Source organism: Apteryx rowi, unplaced genomic scaffold (assembly GCF_003343035.1).
Source record: "Apteryx rowi isolate R43461 unplaced genomic scaffold, aptRow1 scaffold_14, whole genome shotgun sequence".
NCBI classification, from domain to species: domain Eukaryota; kingdom Metazoa; phylum Chordata; class Aves; order Apterygiformes; family Apterygidae; genus Apteryx; species Apteryx rowi.
The window spans coordinates 5,524,864-5,544,758 of NW_020447641.1; the positions used below are offsets into that span (position 1 = coordinate 5,524,864).

General features: G+C 39.0%; 1 protein-coding gene across 1 annotated transcript in view; it reads right to left on the reverse strand.

The window, feature by feature from the left end:
- Window positions 1-13,124: 13,124 nt before the first annotated feature.
- Window positions 13,125-19,895, reverse strand: part of PRKACB (protein kinase cAMP-activated catalytic subunit beta) — a 45,605-nt gene continuing 38,834 nt past the window's right edge. The window contains exon 10 of the mRNA XM_026057570.1: window positions 13,125-16,061. Coding sequence (XP_025913355.1) covers window positions 15,936-16,061 — 126 coding nt within the window. The 3' untranslated portion in view covers window positions 13,125-15,935. The remainder of the gene's footprint in view (window positions 16,062-19,895) is intronic.

The window sequence follows — 19,895 nt, forward strand, 5'->3', positions numbered from 1 at the left end:
TGGTTGCTTTCTAATAAAGGTCTCACGCTTCCACTGGTTACACCTTGGGGGATTTACAGCTGACTTGTCTGTAGGAAACTGTGCTCCCTCTGGCTGTTGTGTGTGATACAGCATTATAAAAGGCTTGTCCCTTCACTGAGTTACAGCTTTTTAACTCCATCATCACACTTTATGAACACATTCTCCAAATGCCTGTCTTTAGTATGCTAAGATCCTTTTCACACAATAAGCATTATTGAATCTTTTTGTAAACGTATGAATCTCCAATAAGATGACCAGAATTGCACCCTCTTCACACCAGGCTAAAAATGAATGTATACAGAAACTTACTACAATGCAAGGTCAGCGATGGGTTTCTGCTCTAGTTTCCTGTGGTTTCCAAAACTGAACTGCTTAAGCAAATCTCCCTTGCACTTGAATTATATCCACTTCACTTAGAATTTCCTGCCCTAGTTATTTTGCTCTGCTCGTTGTTATTATGGTAATTTGTCCCATATTTAATAAAGCTACTATCCAGATTTAAACTGGTTATTTTAAGCTTATATTTCAAAAAAAATTGTAATTGTACAATTCGTACATTGTACAATTCATTCTGCTCATACTACCAGTAAGAACTGCCACTTATTTGCCTAGCTAGTGATAATGTAGCAAGAAGCTTTTAAAAATATTCATATGAAAGACCAACAGTGTAAGACAGAATACAGTTTAATAAAAAATCTTTTATATAAATATAGCTCAGAGATAACCCAGTGAAATAGCTGTTAAATTTGTGGGAAATCTGAAAGGTAGCAGTTTGACTGTATAAAATGAAGCAAATGAAAAAGCACAACATGCTTGTACACACAAAAACAGAAAACTAGTGATAGGCAGGAAGAGGAACAGTCAATAAAAAACAATCAGAAATTTCAGCTATATTTTAAACACTCCGTCAACATATTGGTGCTAGATTTTCTTCACTTTGCAGGTAAGTTTTGTGTTCTAGGAGCAATGATCCCAACCCAGACTGATCTTACTGGCTCCTCCTGGCTATCAACAATGCTTTGGTGGCTTTTTGAGTAGCAACACCATAATCAGTAATGAATAATCACTGAAAAAACATAAAAGCCTAATTCTGAAATCAAGGAGACCCAGTGACTCACTTGGTGACTAGTACTGATGGTGCAAGTTGCAGGTCCTTTTGCTGCAAGGGAAGCAGAAACATAAGACTCCTGCCAGACAGTTTTCCGCTACAGAGGTCTCAGTCAGTTCATCATTCTGTTCATCCTTCTCATTCTCAAGATAATGTTTACAGTGGCAAGGCTGCCATCATCTCAATAACAAGACAGTCCTGGCTGCAAAATTTACTTCAGATATCTGGCCAGCCTCCCATATGAGCTTTTACTTCCCTGGACACTGTACCTCAGAACTGGGCCACTAAAATACCCGGTCAAAGTGCATATACCTACAAGTCTGCACGGTACTCACAGAGCGCCTTTCCACAAAGTAGAAGAGACCCCACTCAGATTGAGAACACCTACCACGGGCACTTGATTCACAAGCTGGAAAATACTTTCTGTAGGGACAACCCAAAATAATTCATGATAGACAGAGGTCCCATTTCTAAAAATCCTAATTTATACACTATTTTTTGCCATAGGTAGGACAAACATTTAGCTTCCTCAGTAGCCACCTTTCAGCAGCAAAATGTTCCCGACCATTTGGGTTCAGCTCTCCCTTGTTTTCAACATGGAGACATTCATTAAGGGTCTTCTCCATACATGCTCGCTAAAGTTTCTCCTGGATCCCAATACAGGCTTTCTGAGGTGTTGTAGATTTTCCCTTAAAAGCTGTATTGGAACACTCTTGTATCACTTTCCCATCAAGACGCTTTGACTTAGAAGTCAAAGTCAGTAAGATTCAGGACCTTGTATAGACCCAGCAAGGAAAAGAGGCACTGAGGCTCATCCTGGTATCAGAAGTCCATCTGAACCGGTCAGTGCCTTTATGGTTTTCTTCTAAAGAAATATTCTGAGTATGCACAGAGCTTTACACAACACTTGGACAGAAGCAAGCCCTTAAAAGATGTGCAGCTTTGTTAACTATTGCCATATATGGGGGTGAACAGGTAAAGTGATCATATTTCAGAGATATTCAGGTGGATCATTCAGTGAGTTTCTAGGGTGATTAAGTTTTTTCACCAAATGTCCAGTACACTGCAGGCAGCATTAGCCTGCTTCAGAAACATCCTGATTTCCAAGATTTGTAAAGCGTGTCCTGGTACCCCCTGGCATCATCTTAACAGATTATAGTGTTGATATAACCTGAGATAGCCAGAGCTGATACCGAGTGTGGAAGACCAGAATAATGTGTTTATCCTACTGATCAGCCAGAGAGGATGCTGCTCCTCAGCCCACAGAAAGTAACGTAGAAGGGTATTTTCTGCAATTCTGAGACACTGCAGTCAGGGGCATCTATGGATTCTCTCTCTGCTCTCACCCAGCTCCATAGGCACTGGACTGTGAGGAAACCAAAAGAAAACATGACAACCCTACACTTTATGTGGAAATGTGAAAGATCAAAGTATGCATGTGTGGYTTGGCAGACAGTGATTGCAAAAAGTAGCACCTTGACTTCAAGAAATGAACCATTCTCACAGCTGGGTAAGTGTTCCAGTTACACCTTAGAAGACAACCTTGTTTCCCCTCTCTTCTGACCTTTGATATAAAACAAAGCCAAAACCAAACACATGTTCAGACGTGAACATGAGCAGACATGACATTCAAAAGTTATGCATTAAGTTTATAAATGATCTGACCTTCTAAAAAATATAATTTGTCCTGTACTAATGTGGAAAAGAAAATCAAAAATGGAAAATGCTCAGCTGTAAATTGGTTGATATGGCTTTGATCAGAGATGCTCTCAATAACATATTTACTGCAACATTTTACCTTCTTTACAATTGCTCTGGTGGTCACATCATTCAGAAAAATATTGGACAACGATTTTTGCCTGTAAACACTATTGCTATAGTTATATAGCCAAGTAGAGATGCACCTAAATTTGATCAGCATCCAACTCTCTAGAACATATATATTCTCTCAATTATAAATACTATCTATTTAATAATCCAGCTTAGAGGCACTTTTGAATGAGTTTTTCACAACAAGTCTTTGGTTAAACACACTGGTTTTCTGAAATTTCAAGTACACGTAATACAGAAGTGAGATTGTGTGTTATTAAAATAGAAGAAAACTGATCCTAGCCTCTAATTAAAACAGGATTTATCAGTCAGGGATTTTTTTAATGCAACTTCTGTACATAATATGAAAAATTGCTTTTGTTCAAATTAGTGTCAAGCACTTCTTTTGTAGTGGTATTAAAAACTGATACAAAAACAGTAAAAAAGAACTACTACAAGAATTAACTAACAATTAATTATAAAAGTATTTAAAGGCAAAAGCTACTAATACAGTACTGCAGCTGACATTTCTATGTATACGGATCCACACCATGCAAATATGCCACCTACTGGCAAACGAATGCAATTACAGCATTTTGTTACAGAGAGACCAGGGTAAGCTGGAACCATGATTTATTTTAGCTTACAGGTTTTTGAAGTAATTCGGAGCATAACAAAAAATTTCAAGAAAAATCAGAGTTGAATTCTGTTGGTTAATAAGCAGTGGCAGAAGTAAGACCAGTTTAATAACTTTGGACATAATCACAGAATCACAGAATCACTGAGGTTGGAAGGGACCTCTGGAGATCATCTAGTCCAACCCCCCTGCTCAAGCAGGGTCACCTAGAGCACATTGCACAGGATCGCGTCCAGGCGGGTTTTGAATATCTCCAGAGAAGGAGACTCCACCACCTCTCTGGGAAACCTGTTCCAGTGCTCTGTCACCCTCACAGTGAAAAAGTTTTTCCTCATGTTAAGATGGAAGTGTCTGTGTTTCAGTTTGTGCCCATTGCCTCGTGTCCTGTCGCTGGGCACCACTGAAAAGAGTCTGGTCCCATCCTCTCGACACCCTCCCTTCACATACTTGTACACATTGATAAGATCTCCTCTCAGCCTTCTCTTCTCCAAGCTAAACAGGCCAAGCTCTCTCAGCCTTTCCTCATAAGAGAGATGCTCCAGTCCCCTAATCATCKTTGTRGCCCTTCGCTGGACTTGCTCCAGTAGTGCCACATCCCTCTTGTACTGGGGAGCCCAGAACTGGACGCAGTACTCCAGATGTGGCCTCAGCAGGGCTGAGKAGAGGGGGAGGATCACCTCCCTCGACCTGCTGGCAACACTCTTCCTGATGCASCCCAGGATACCATTGGCCTTCTTGGCCACAAGGGCACATTGCTGCCTCATGCTTAACTTGGTGTCCACCAGCACTCCCAGGTCCTTCTCGGCAGAGCTGCTTTCCAGCAGGTCAGCCCCCAACCTGTACTGGTGMYKGGGGTTATTCCTCCCCAGGTGCAGGACCCTGCACTTGTCTTTGTTGAACTTCATGAGGTTCCTCTCTGCCCACCTCTCCAGCCTGTCCAAGTCTCTTTGAATGGCAGCACAGCCCTCTGGTGTATCCGCCACTCCTCCCAGTTTTGTATCGTCAGCAAACTTGCTGAGGGTGCACTCTGTGCCTTCATCCAGGTCATTGATGAAGAAGTTGAACAAGACTGGAGCCAGTACTGACCCCTGGGGGACACCGCTAGCTACAGGCCTCCAACTAGACTCTGTGCCACTGATCACAACTCTCTGAGCTCTGCCATTCAGCCAGTTCTCAATCCACCTCACTGTCCACTCATCTAACCCACACTTGCTGAGCTTGTCTATGAGGATGCTATGGGAGACAGTGTCAAAAGCCTTGCTGAAGTCTAGGTAGACAACATCCACTGCTCTCCCCTCATCTACCCAGCCAGTCATTCCATCATAGAAGGCTATCAGATTGGTTAGGCATGATTTCCCCTTGGTGAAGCCATGCTGACTACTCCTGATCACGATACTACCAAAGCCCCAAAACATTAATTTGGGTAGCAGTACTTGCTCAAGAAGAGCCACCAAACACTTGTTTGATGTAAAAAGAGCACAAAGACATTCGTTTTGATATTTCAAACGACGTTTCCTTGTGTGGTTTAAAACAAAACAAAAMAAAMCAAAAAACAAGAGACCAACTAATTTATGATACCATTAGGAGTTATTTTTTCCCAGTATTCTCTGCAATTCTCTTAGCAGGTAATGTACTTTGCACCTGACACAGCCATGCTATGAAATACCTTTCCCAAATGAAGAAGATATGGGTGGATTTAGCCATATGGGGTATCTCTCTGCTCCTGCTAACAGAGTTAGCATCATGACAGCTTCAAAAAATCCCAGACCAGAAACATAAGACACAGGAGACAGTGCTCAAAGTTTGAAACGTATAGAAATTGGTCTGGAATTGCCCTCTACCAAAGCCTCAGGCAGGACAGTGGGTAGACTGCTTGATGCAAATAAAATTTTCCCAAAGAGTTCAAAACCATGTGCTATGCACAGAGAAGAGAATTCCAGCCCTTAGTTACTAAATGATGATATAACATGCCTTGCCTCTTTTACATTTCTCATATGAATAATTAACTAGTAACACTTGATTGCTTCCTGCTAAAAGCAGCATCTTAAACTTAAGATTTCATTTGCTCAGAATAGTTACAACACAATAAATAAGGAAGGAAATGAGGGGCTTTCCTTAGATATATATACAAAAATACTATATAGAGTATATACTGTATGTATATACTATTATATAGAGATATACTATATGTATATAATATATAATATATATGGTATATATTATACTATATATGTGCTATAATACATGCATATGTGTATATATATATACACATAAAAACTGACATTGTCCAGATTTCAATTTCTACATTCATACTCTCTGCTCCCCAAAGCACCCCATCCATTACCTCACAGCACATTTTAGCTGTTCACTTCCATACAGTCTCCTCTTACAGAAGCAAATTACTTCCTTTTCTCTCAAATTTCTTCCTGTGTGACATTTTCATTTGTTTAAATAAAAACTATCTGCATGGTTTTGCTGTCTGCAATCTGACCTGATGGAAACGCATACTGTCTGGTAAAGGCCTGAGAGACCTTCCCAGCTCCTTAAGGACTCAGACTTGGGATCTTCACTGCAGTCTCCATAAACCCATTATTCTGTTGATAGCAAGGGGTGAACATACGTGAATTGTCACTCCTCTAATAGCGTACGAAAGTCATATTACTGCTCATCTCCCAATTCTGACACACTGAATAACTTTTTGAGAGAAGTGATAGTTTTAGAGATTCAGTGACTGTGTAACTTTACCAAATATCCCCTCCTCACATGGGCCATAATAGGAAAAAGTATAAACTGGCATTGTAAGAGCATCTGCTGCAGGAATAGAGACTTAGAGATCCATCAGGGACCCAATGCAAATATCCTGCTGGAGCCAAGGCACTGTGTTATGTCCTAAACCACTTGTAGGCACAGAGCAGATGTTTCTGCAGAGAAGCCTGTATGGTGAATCAAAACCCATACAACCTCAAGAAGGAAATGCATTTCCGTGACCAATGTGTGAGAGCACATAATCAGAAAAACCAAACTGACTTGTTCATTTAAGTTCAACAAATTCCTACATCTTGTGACAGCAACTGCAAGTTTACTTTTGTTGATCCAAAAAGTTAGGGAGGTACATGCAGTGATGGAATTACCAGAGTAGGAAGGTGAAGGCATCTGATTGTACATATTCCATCTGGTCTGAAATGGTTCACATGGTACTGTAAATGAGTGACGTCTTGCTTGAGATGTCCATTGTCTGTAAATAGGCCTTCACGATCTTCACTGTAAATTCAATGAAGCAACTCTCCTTTGGGCTGTAAGGACTGAAAGTGACACAAATAAAATTATAGTGTTCCTCCCCATCACAATATAGTGAACAGTCACATAAAGAAGGGTTGAGCCACACTCTGTTACTAGAATAGATTTTTCCTGTCATATTGTGTGAAGATGGGTTTCATGTAATCGCTAGGTGCATTTGAAGAAAGCTCCAGTTATTCAAACTTGGTTAATCCAGTAACAGTTCCCTCTCACAGATGTATTTTGTGATATCAGACAGGCTCTTGCAACTAGGAACAGCAAGGTCCTGTGCCTGCTTAAAGACAGCAATCCTGGTGCTTGCTGAAGCCTTGACACTGCGCATGCAATATTTGGATAATTTCAGGCTCTAAGTTCAAAGGGAAAATTAGATATACCTTCATACAGACTTTACCTTGCCCTGCCATCTCTTACCTGTTTCTAACACACTTTGCAAATAGAGCTCGTGGCTGGTTTCTGTCAAGTTTTTCTTGACAATACCATGCCACTTGGTGATACATTTGTTTGGTTGGCTTGCTGTGCTCAGTCATCTTCTTCTGAGAGGTTGGCAGTGAAGTAAGTTCTCTATGTGTGGCCATTTCTTCAGTGCTGGTGGCCAAGAAACATCTGAGAATTGTGCCTCACCTCTGGCTTGATGGAGGTAAATAAATACTGTAATGACACTTTGGATCAGGTGGCCCTGGAGGTGAATGCTGTTTCTCCCCAGTTCACATTTGCTCATGTTTAAGATAGAGTTCCCTGAAGTGCTGGCATTATTTGCCCAGACAATTTCTATGGATCTCCACAGGAGGGCCATGGGCCAGGATATTCCAGCTTGGAATTTGAATAGTTTCTTGTCACCCCACCTTGGAGAACATGGAAACCTGTGAAAAGGGGCAGGTACAAAGGACTGAAAAGGTTGAGCATTTCACTTGAGCTTCACTGTATAAGATTATGTCAGTTTTCCCCAGTTGGTTAAATATCCTTGGAAATTCTTGGGTAAAGGTTTCACTTCACAGTGGAGATTTGACCTCATTCAAGAGGTGGTTTAAGATCCTTGAGCAGTATCATTCCCTGTAAAAGCCACTTTGTACTGGAGCTGATAGCTCAGCATTATGACTGTCTGTAGTCATATTTCTCACATACGGATAGTTTTCTGGTAAGAAGCGAGCCAAAGCAGATGATCTCAGCCAGACATTAGCCCCTGTCAGTCAGAAGCAGATTGAGGTGTCCTGGAACCTGGTGTCTGTGATCCAATGATTTTGTTAATGCCGCTTGCCAAAGCTCTTGGACCCTTCTGCTGCAGCCTTGGGACGGTGCTCGTTCTGGAAGCCCTGGCACTGAACACGGCCTTGCCTATGGAGTTAGCAGACCTCCCCACAGTTTCTGGTACCCCCTGACATATTCACCACTCTGCCATCTATAGCTGCCTCCCCAAGCACCTCACCTGTGCCGGACTGCAGAGTCCGGCGTGCAGCAGTCTCAAATGCACCAAGCATTTTCTGGCTAGATTTACCTGGGATGTTACAGTGCTCTGCAACACACCACTAAAGTGTTCTAAGGCATTAAAGACTGTGAGAAACCTTTCCACAGAGCCATCCTAGTCTTGGAAGCAGGAAAAACATTTATACCTTGTGTAAATTGCATTTGTGGTGGGTACGTCAAATATACCAAAGACAGCATGATAGGATTTTGTTTCCTCAGTTACCAGGATAAAAACCAGCAAAATATATTTGGGTTATGTTCCCATTAAATACAAGAGAGTGTCACTGCTTTTCTCTCTCTCTCTCTCTCTCTCTCTCTCTTTTTTTTTTAAACTTGCCAGGGCAAATGGGCAAGCAGAGCTATGGCCTCTGCGGCTACGTCTCCATTAGCAAGCAGTACAGCCTAATAGGAGTGGAATTATAAAGCAAAACAGTATCACTTACCCAACATCCACACACACTACATGTTTCAGGGTATTTATTTTGTGCTAGCCCTAGTCTGACCCAATGGACTGATTGTCCAGTAGCAATTGAAGAACGTTAGATGCCCTTCTGGAGCACAACTTCCAGTTTAACTTCATCCAAAAGAAATCCAGTTCATAAACTCCAAGACCATGCCACAGTAACCGGGAATGACTGCGAGATTTACCTCAGAAGTGCACTCCTGATGTGAGCTAATGTGCTAACATTAACAAATTATATTCTTATATTATACACGTCCCCCTCGTATCATGTAGATCTTATACTGATTCTTCCATCAGTTTCTGATACAACATAATAATTTTATTAAGGTGACCTGTTCAGCATATCCCGTAGTTTTTACCCACCAGAAAGGAACCCTGCCGAACATATACTTCTTGATACATCCTGCAAGAGACAGGGAACAAAGGGAACATATTTACTGGGGACACACATGCTAAACTTTTTATGGTGGCAGATAAAAAAAGGGATATTTTACATTTGAGAAATGACTGCATATTGATTACACTGTCACATATTGCACAACTAACTCCTATGAACTGACAATTTTAACATGCTTAATAACATCAATTAATGTGCCTGTGAGATAGGTAACACCTTGGCTAAGTAAAGCAACAAAATGTTCCCATCATTAGAGTCCTGACTCTTAAATCGCTGCTTTACACAACACATCAGGTAGAAGCTATAAAGAAGAAAGAAATTGAAAGGATTTTCTAATCAAGCATTCATTTTGTTGAACTGACAATTACCTACATAACTATATACACATCCCAAGTGTCAATATAGATACACAACAAGGAAAATGCAATAGAAAATAGTTCTTGTAATACAGCTATGCAGACCAAAGTATTGATATGCTGCTAAATATAAAAGAAAAGATGTTGGATTTTTTTTTAATTAAATTATCTTGGTGGCAGAAGAATTTCAAAAGGTTAATGGTAACCAAACTAGAGAGCAGAGGTAAAGAAAAGCAAGGAATAAATTTTTTGAGTGATACAAGGCAAGTGAAAAGCACAAACAAAATCGTGATAGTGTCTTTCTAAAGAGGGAAGTCGAGAGGAGTAGGACTATTGAATCCATTTAAGTTATACCAGATTCCTTCCCACAAAGGTTTATCAGCATATTTAGAAAGGATACAAACACAATAGGATGCAGTTACTTTGTAAGCCATTTAAAGTATTCTCTATTTACAAGACATTTACATAATACAAATGTTTTCATTTCACCCTTTTTCACTATTTAAGATCTTAGAGCAAAGAAAGCAACTGAAAAAGCCTCTAGTTTTGGATATAAAGTTAACTTTTTCTGAGGAAGCAGGAAGATCCAGGCTCTCAGGTGCTTTTTGTATACACAAAAGATATCTAAAATCAAGGACACGATTCAAACCAGGCTTCCACAAGTAGATTTTACAGTAGGCTTTGTGTGTTTCTGACAAGTTACAAGGAGGTGGAAATACCTCTGTCTCTGAATCCATCAATATTGTAAAGGATACTATCTAAGCCCAAATTTTGAGTAAGGTAAATTGTTGTTTTTTTACTTTAATTAATTTCTTGTCACCAACATCTTGACAGCCACCACACTGCCATAGGCAGAAGGGTCTTGAAGAAAGCATGGAGAAATCAGAGGTATCCCTCTCTCTGCTTACTTGAAAACCTGCTGCTTCTCTTTCATCTAAATATTTCTCTACATGTAGCATCAAGTGGGAATGATTTCCATTAAATGAAAAAGTATATGACTTGGCAAAGCTAAATGGCCTCACTGGAAACAAGTCTAGCAAAAATAAATACCAGCCCTCAACCTCACTTTTACGTAAAAATTCTTGATTTAAAGTAACCTATTGCAGACACTCAAGTCTGTGAAAGTATCCAGCATGCTCTCGCAGCTGAACTGCTGACTTTTCAATCAACAGCCTTTTGTTACATATATCAATTGGAACGAGCTTTAAATGACCTGCTGACTTATGCTGATGCAGCAATACTTCTTTAACTCCTGCATCAAATATTGGGGGGGGGGGGTGAGGAAAGGGAATACATCAAGCTTTTCCATCATTCCAGTTTTCTCTTTGTTGCTATAATCAACAGGATTCTTCTTGAAATTTTAAAAACTGACTGGGCACAGTCATAGAAAGTCTTACTGTACTACAAACCCGAGCATTAAGATTTTGCTCCATTGGAGTAAACGTACCTGAGATTGTGTCCTGTTGAATCTTCCACAGGATCTTGGAAGCAAAGGCAAAGGAAGAAAAGCGCCTGACCTTTATCTCCCAGCAAAGGAGAACACCAGTCACTATGGCCGTTCATGTTTGGGAACAGATCGCTGGCCGCTCAGACATCTTCCAAACAGAACGACGTTACATCCTAAAGAGAGCTTTTGTGCTGCAACCATGTCCGTGTTAGACAGTGTTTTCTCTGTTTTATCCTTAGACAAAGATACCTCATTCTCAGGCTGCTTCTCAACACAAAAAACAGAATTTGAAATTAGATACTGGATTGCTAGTATCTAGGTACCGTTATCTATCAAAATCTGAATCTTACAGCTGAACACTAATAAGGAATGTGCAAGTTTGTCACTGGGTTTTTCTTACATGCTTCACTAACCATGAGCTAATGCAAATGGACATCACAAATATGTTGCCTTTAAAATTTCAAGCAAAGAGCCAAKTAAACACAATTTTTAGAAATACATTTTTGCAAATAATTTGTATTTGACCCTCTGATGGAGGGAACGGGACATCCAGATTGTAAGGTTTTTAAAGCAAATGTTACTAGCTTAGAAATAATGTAATGGGAACTCATCCAAATGATTTCCTGGCATCCTTAAGTTCCTGTTAAGGCCACTTAAGTAGGAGCTTTTTGGAGCAGTGAATCATAAGGATATATTGCACTTTGAAGATATGCAAGATTCTTTCCAGCAGACATGCCTTTTTGGAGTCCAGAAAGAAAAAGACCCCCCCCCAGCAAAGGGTAGAAATATTAATAGCCCTCAGGTTTAATTCAGCCCTTTATTCATTCACTCTCAACCTCTAAAGTTGGAAAGGGAAGCTATCTTCAGAAATCATATCTTATCCTAAGGCAGTTATCTTGTCCTCATTAAAACAAACAAACAAAAAAATTTTACTTAACTCTCATATATGAAAAGAAATATTTACTATCTACAGGCATTTAAATATCCTTGTGGAACTGCTAACCCTCCTACTGGAAGTGATCATTGCCCAGCCTGACATAAGATCCTTACGTTTTACCCCTTATGTCAGAGACCTTAAATCAGTTGATTCCTCAAGCTGTCAAATCAAAACATTTTTTAGAATGTTGTGCAAGACCCACACTACCTTGTATAGTAATGCTGGCAACTGATTTTTTTTTTTTTTCCTTTGGTCAAACATCCAGATCAGCTATACACGTCCCAGTTTGAGAACGGAATCATCATTTTACCAGTTTCTCCTCTGTAAGTGTGGCAAGTTGTAAGAACAACAGATTTGAATGACAGCTTCAAATCTGCTGCTTGACATGCTGTGTTTGCACGGGAATTGTGGTCAAAGGTGAAGAAAATTGTTTTGCAGTTGCTTAGATCATCTTTAGAAAAAGTACAAAAGTCTTTAAAATGTAATATAGCATTTATACTATGAAACCAAGTAAAACACAAAACCACAGTCAGTAGGCGTACAACAGCATAAGCAAAGAGGCTGAAGCTCTGATCGCACGGCAGGAAAAGGAGCTGCATTACAGACAGCAGATATCAGAGCCTCTCCGAGCAACACTGGCAGAAAAAGCCTCAAGACAGACAATGCCAAGACCATTAACAGTCTTTACTTCTATCAGTTGTTTCACAGCACAATGAGACACAGCACAAATTTTGTACAGCAGGGATCTGCAGACAATTTAAAAACAGGCAGTCATCTTTAATAAAAAGCAATAAGTCTGAATGCGAAAATATGAAGACAAATGATATTGCAGATAACGATCATCTTACTTTCACTTGATTGTCTAAGTCCAACTCACAGACTTCTCACAGTGCCTTTAATCCACACCACGTTCTCCAAACACCCTAGTTAGTGTGAAGCTTAATGGGTCCCAACTATTATGTGCAGTATATATTTCATAACCTTKTCATCTTGCTTTCAAACTCTATTTGCAGTGTATGGTGGAATGCAATGAATTATCATACAACATTCTGATTCACAAAGAAGCAGCACAATATTTCATGCAGTGTTGTACATAATTTAATTTGCACTTCTGTATATAAATGTTTACTATATTGCACACTATTGCAGCACTTAAAAACATCTAATTATTTGCAAAAATTAGTAAAATACTTTAAAGGATTTAAAAATAAGGGTTTTAATGCAACTGACAAGATAATAAAAAAAGCAATTTACTTAATGAGATACAATCCTTTATGTTGGAAATGAAAGTTACATACAACTAGAGTACAATTAAAATATACCATATAGTTCAACACTGAATTCCTCAAATGTGTAAAATTAACAAGCCTCTACTGTCATAGATATACAATTTTCCATATTGTGAAAAGGATTTTTGAAATTAAATACAGGTAACATAATATTCTGTAGTTATATTTTTATGACTGTGTTTAAATGAGAGGGTTGAATAATACTCACATTGTCAAATGTACTCACTAATGCCTTGGAAACTGCACACTTCCCCTCCTTTTCCAAAATAGAATCTCATTTCCATACTGAAGTCTATTATGCCATATTGGAAAAGTATTTTACTTTCTAACAGGATTTTCATAAAATTAAAAAAATAGCATAATATCATGGAATTAAGATGACTTTTCCACTTATGCCCACGTAGAATTTAATCTGGATATCAGACAGACATGTCAGAACCAATTTCCTAGACTTTTGTCTTATTGTACACACAAGATGAATGATTACAGTATTTTACAAAACAGAAAATCTCTGAACCTTATTATAAATGTAATGATTGAAAATTAAAATCATAACAGAATCAAATTGTGATCTCCAGCATTTATTAAAATCTTTTAAAGTTCATAAACGACAACAAAGTTACTGTAGAATTTATCGCATACAGCTAGCATACAACAGCATGTCCTTGGTCTAAATGAAATACAAAAGATTTTAACATTTTCATACAAAGGATTTCTTTAAATTTATTAATGTGACGATATATCTTTGTTACATAAAATTTGCTACAGCAAAGTATCTTATACTTTTCTTGCACATATGTAAATATGGGTGGACAAAGACTGCATTCAGTGTCAGCCTCCTAATGACGTTGTGCAAAAATGCTCAACAACCTAAACATACAGAATGTTGGATGTTACACTTCATACTGTTCTGTAAAATGTCTACAAAGGCTTTTCTTAAAGGAGTGTCATACAGATTAAAAGGAAGTAATGTCAGTGGTTTATTTTCACTGACATTCAAACAAATACAGTGGCTATGTATCAATATAGCTCAGTTTTATTAAAAACAATTCATTCTTGTATGCATGTAAATTGATCATAAAATATGAGTCTAGTTTAAACTGTTTAAATGTGCTGTTTTAAGATAGGTCACTGAGATAGCCAGAATCAAGTGTACGAATAAAACTACTATGAGTAAGTTTAAAAGCAACCCCCCAAAAAGTGCTGAGCCACTGATTATTAACATTGAAATAAATGTGTAAAAGTGCCCAAAGCTAGCACATGGTAGCAATATCTTTTAAGTCAGTTGGTGAGAGTATAAAAAACATAATTAAGCCCAAATACTTATATCTGTGTGACCATACGTTCCGTTTGATTGAAAGAAAGTAGCTTAGAAATGAAGACACAATGCAACTAAAATAAACCCAGCTGTGGCAGTTTTTAAACTTTGTCTCTTTTCTTTGTGAATGAAGTGCTGTAATTAAACAGAAARTGATTGTAGCAGTACTCCATCCTCGGTTTACTAATATAGTATACCAGAATAAAAACTTGGCAATAACCTCTTTTATTCTTAACAGCTAATGAAAAATAACCGTGTTCATCCAGCAATGCATCCATAACATGAGTTTGCATTTGCTAAACCTTTTGTTTTTTCATAGCTAATGGCAGAGCGCATTTTGATTTTTAATTTTTTGAAACAGATGCCTTTTTTTAAATCAAAAAAGGCTTGAAACAAGGAATACTTTGGGAGCCCCAACATTGGCATTAAAAAAAAAAAAAAAAAAAAAGGTGAATCAAAATGAATAATTCTCTACAATACTGACCAAAACTTCCTTTAAGAGTTTAGGGTTCTTGTTGTTAAAAAAGCCATTTAATATCTGCCAACTGAAATGCTGGTAAGTTGACTTGGTTAAACATGGTCCAAAGTCCAGACCAGGTGGAATTACTCCCTCTCATGAGACTGTAAGCTTTCCCTGGTACAGTCTGGCTACGGTAATTTACCTACTGCCTAGGTAGGGAATACAAAGGAAGGAGGCAGTGACAAAAACTGCAGGGATGTAGAAAACCAAGGCACGGGGTCTAGCAACTGCCCCCTACTTAAGCCAACCAATTGATTCTACTGAATTTTGGTCAGTCTCCAGGAAGAAATGTTTTAAAGTTAATTTAGCAGACATTTATATGGCGATAAATACTACCTTCAAAAACGCTAAAAATGTTGGCTAGATTTAGTCTGAGCTACTAAAAAAATTATTATAAATTGTAGCATCAGACACAAGACAGACAAGAAGTATTGGCTGGCACAGACTAGAAGCAACATTTATCTTTCACTTCAGTCTAAATCACACTAGCCGCAACACCTTCCATTTCACTCACACAAATAATACATTATTCAAAATAAAATGGAGCATTCTTGGGTAAAAAACTACTTCATTTTAAAAGGGGGAAAATGAACAATACACAGAAACAAAGGAACAACAGAAACCAAAGTTAAGTAGGAAAGTGGTCTAGTATTCTGTGTTACTGCACAACCAGTGCTTGCTTAATTGTGCCTAGTTAGAAGGGTTGGTGCAAACCGCACACATGGAAGATGGCAATAAAGACCTCAGTCAGCTTTGTGGAATGAAGTAACTAGGTAACTGTTTTGACATATGATGGTCTCAGCTCCACCTCATCTGTTAACAGAGTGCAAAGATCCCAATGTGAGCCCTGATGTCATCTTGTCCTCTTACTCCTACTAAAAATCAGCAAATTCTTTTGCACATTTTTCTGTTAGAGACACACGAATATCTTCTTCTTCATAGTCATCAAAGTTGCTGGTATCTCCAGGGCCTCTGCACTTTGGTATGAATGGAGCTTCTACCTGTATTTGGAAGAAAAAGCAATGAAATGTTATCARCCTAATACCTTTAGATTTAGCATGAAAATGAGCACAACAAAATCCCTACTATGTCTCAAATCCCACCAAGAAAGCTTAATCTTGATATTAAAGTGAATTGGCTTACAGTTTTGGCACATAATTAAAACCAGCCTAGAAGGTGCAGGCCTAAGTGTATGAATATAAGTTAAAAAAGACTAATATCTCACTGACTAATATGCAATAAAAAATTACTTGCACTTCAGAACACAGTTGAGTTCTCTCCTTCCCACTTCCTAGTTCCTAGCACATGTAATTTAATCCTGTTCTCTCACTGGATGATAAAAATCCAGTCAGATTGAAAAAAAAACAACAACAAAAAACCAAAAAAACAAATGACACTGAAAAGGTTCTCCTCTCTCAACTCATCAGCTGTGCGGTGAGGCCTGCACATAACAGAAATGATCGCACAGGAGTCATCATGTATGTAGAGAAGTGGATTCATTATGACCAGCACTAACCAAAATCTCAGGGCAATTTGGAACCCATATTCCTCCCTCCTCATATTTAACAATCCTCTGTTTGCAAATATAAACTAATCTAACACAAGTTTAAAACATAATTTGTTCTGTATCTCCTACCAAGTTCCTCCTAGGACTTAACTGTTTAAGTAAGAAGGGGAAGCCTCCTCAAAACCAGTCCACAAGGGGAGAGGGACGCCTTGAAGGGGGCAGCTAAATGATCACCACTGAAAGCCAGGGCAGCTTTAATTAATGATGGGGAAACCCCTTCTGGTAAGGACTGACTGCATATCCTCTAAAATCCGCAAATATACTCAATTAGCCTTGAGATTCAGTGCATTTTTTGTGAACTGCATGGCAGTAGGAAATTCCCATTTAGGTATCAGAACCAGGAATTTTCCAGGATTCTGTTAAGTGCTGCTTCTTAAAAGTCGATGGAACCTGCAACCTTCTGATGCTGACCGTAAAAATCAAATCCTTGGGTCTGGTTGTGACTTAACAGTCTCAATCCTTCTGTCCCAATTAGTGCATGCCAGCTTCTATTCATTTTGGAAGTTCAACTGAAGATGACATGAAATGTAGTTACAGGTCTGCATAGAAGCACACCTAAATGTTTATAGGCTTACAGCTTATGCTGCCCCTACACAGTCAGAAGAAAAAAAACCCTGCCAACTTGTGAATACTGGAAAGCTATCCTAGAGAACAGGTTGTGACTATTAAATTTCACTTTCACTCAGCTAATATTAATTAAAATCTTAATCCATCTAATCTATCAACACCCCATAAAGCTCAAAAGGGGCTTGCTGGAAGAAGGGATGAGCAGGGCTCAGGGCTGATGGGAGGGGATAGGCCGAATGGACAGTGAGGAAGGGACCGAGAGCCTGGAGCGCAGGAGACGGGGAGATGCTGCACTGCGGCAGGCCCAGGGCAGACGAGGGATGGAGGCAGCACTCAGTCCCACGTTCCTCCCTCCCGTTTGACAGGTGCCCAACTATCTACCTTTATGGCATGCATAATTCAAGCTCCTTTGAGGCAATGCAAATTTAAACCTGTAAAAACTAGGAAATGCAAAGTAATCAGACAGCTGACTTTCTGTGGGAGTTCCCAAGGAACGCACGCACCAGAAGCAGCCCRCGGGGCAGACAGAAGCGGGGCAGATGGGGCCCCAGCTAGCGCACGGGATCCCAGTTCCACTGCGTAATGGCACGGTGCTCCCAGTACATTACTGACTGGCAGTTGCGGGGGTGTGTGTGTGTGTGTGTAATAAATAAATAAAAGCAGTAAAATAAAAGAGGTACGGCACACACCAACACAACTTAAACTCTGCTGACCCTATACAGGCACAAGAAACACTAACTTTCTGCATTTACAGACCGTGTTACAATTGTTAGGTGTATATTCTTCTGCTCCTGAAACAAAATTTGTGTTTAGGTGAAATATATTGACAGTATACAGTCTGTGTATGCTCCTAGCCTACAAAGCCAAGCATCTTTATTTACCATTATCTAAATTCTATTTTTATGTTTTCTAAAATTCATTTTCAATTACTCTCTATCAAAGCTCAGAGCACATGAAATAGCTTATTCAGAGCCCAAATTTTAAAACCAGTTCAAATGAGGCACCTCAGATAGGAAAAAGTTTGTGAAATGTAGGAAAAAAACAACCCTATTATCTTCACTGAGGAGAWCGCTAAAAAGTGATTATAGGAGATAATACTGCTTTCTAAAGGAAATATCTGCGTGGCCTTAAGTACAACCATATTATCAGGCCATATTTTAGTAAAGAGCTATGCAAACACACAAAGAAAACAATTATCTGACTTATTCTTATCTGAAATATGAAGTAACTGACTGTATCACTTATGACTGCAGCATAACATTATTATTCATGTTACCTGCCAAGGAACTGCTTTTACTTTACAAACTAGATTTATTCAGGAAAATAAGAAAATGCCACAGTAAAAGCTGGTATAAAACATAAGTTTATTGCTGTCTTTCTACAATCCCTTAAATGATATTATAATAGACACTGTTGTTTTAGATCCCTTGTAAGACAGTATTTGTTCCTTTTAATTAATAGTTTAAAAACAATTCAGCATTAGCTCTCACAATCCTTTAAAACTAGTAATAGCTATTCTGACTGTATTACTGGTTTACATCTTAAAATATTTCTTGTTTCTATAAAAATAATTCTTAGCGCTGTTAGTGCGCTGCTGTAGAAAATACTTAATGCAGAACTGAAACATATGATTTAATATTACGGGGCCAGGGTGTCACAAAAAGGCATACCAGGGAATAAAACTCATTGCATAGAAAAATGTCTTGTAAACAGGCATTAAGAAAGAACAGATAATTGCACTTCTGCAATGGGGAATCTTTTCTTAAAATGTCTGTACTTAATACAAAGAATACAAGATGTGTTAATAGTATCCTGTCTTCTAGTAATTAAYACATTAGTGAATGCTACAACAACTGTACTGTCAATTTGTGTAGCCAAACAACCAGTTTCTTTTTATAAACTATTGTTAGTATTTAGGCTTGGCCTTTAAAATGCTTCCATTACAGCAGCAAGTTCATGCCTCTATAGTCAAGACTGCTAGCATTTCAACAATGTAAACTAAACCAATTCCTTGAAACATCATCACTTGACTAACACCTTTACCAATATCTAGGTAAAAAAATTATGTCTCCACCTGAATTTTCTGGGATAGCACCACTAAAGTGATTTGCTGTCTATTTAAAAAAAAAAAACAATGTTCAGAGGTTGCACTTAAGAGAACTAATAATTTCCTAGGTATCTGGCTCTGGCAACTTGCTGATCTACAGTTATTTAACTATGGCTCTACCTTCAGAGGGAGAGGAAGCTCGAGAGCTGCTGGAAGACAGACCTAGACAGAATTGTCATCATCCTCACCCTCTTCACAGAATCACAGAATGGTTGAGGTTGGAAGGGACCTCTGGAGATCATCTAGTCCAACCCCCCTGCTCAAGCAGGGTCACCTAGAGCACATTGCACAGGATCGCGTCCAGGCGGGTTTTGAATATCTCCAGAGAAGGAGACTCCACAACCTCTCTGGGAAACCTGTGCCAGTGCTCTGTCACCCTCGCAGCGAAGAAGTTTTTCCTCATGTTCAGATGGAACTTTCTGTGTTTCAGTTTGTGCCCGTTGCCTCTTGTCCTGTCGCTGGGCACCACTGAAAAGAGTCTGGCTCCATCCTCTTGACACCCTCCCTTCACATACTTGTACACATTGATAAGATCTCCTCTCAGCCTTCTCTTCTCCAGGCTAAACAGGCCAAGCTCTCTCAGCCTTTCCTCAT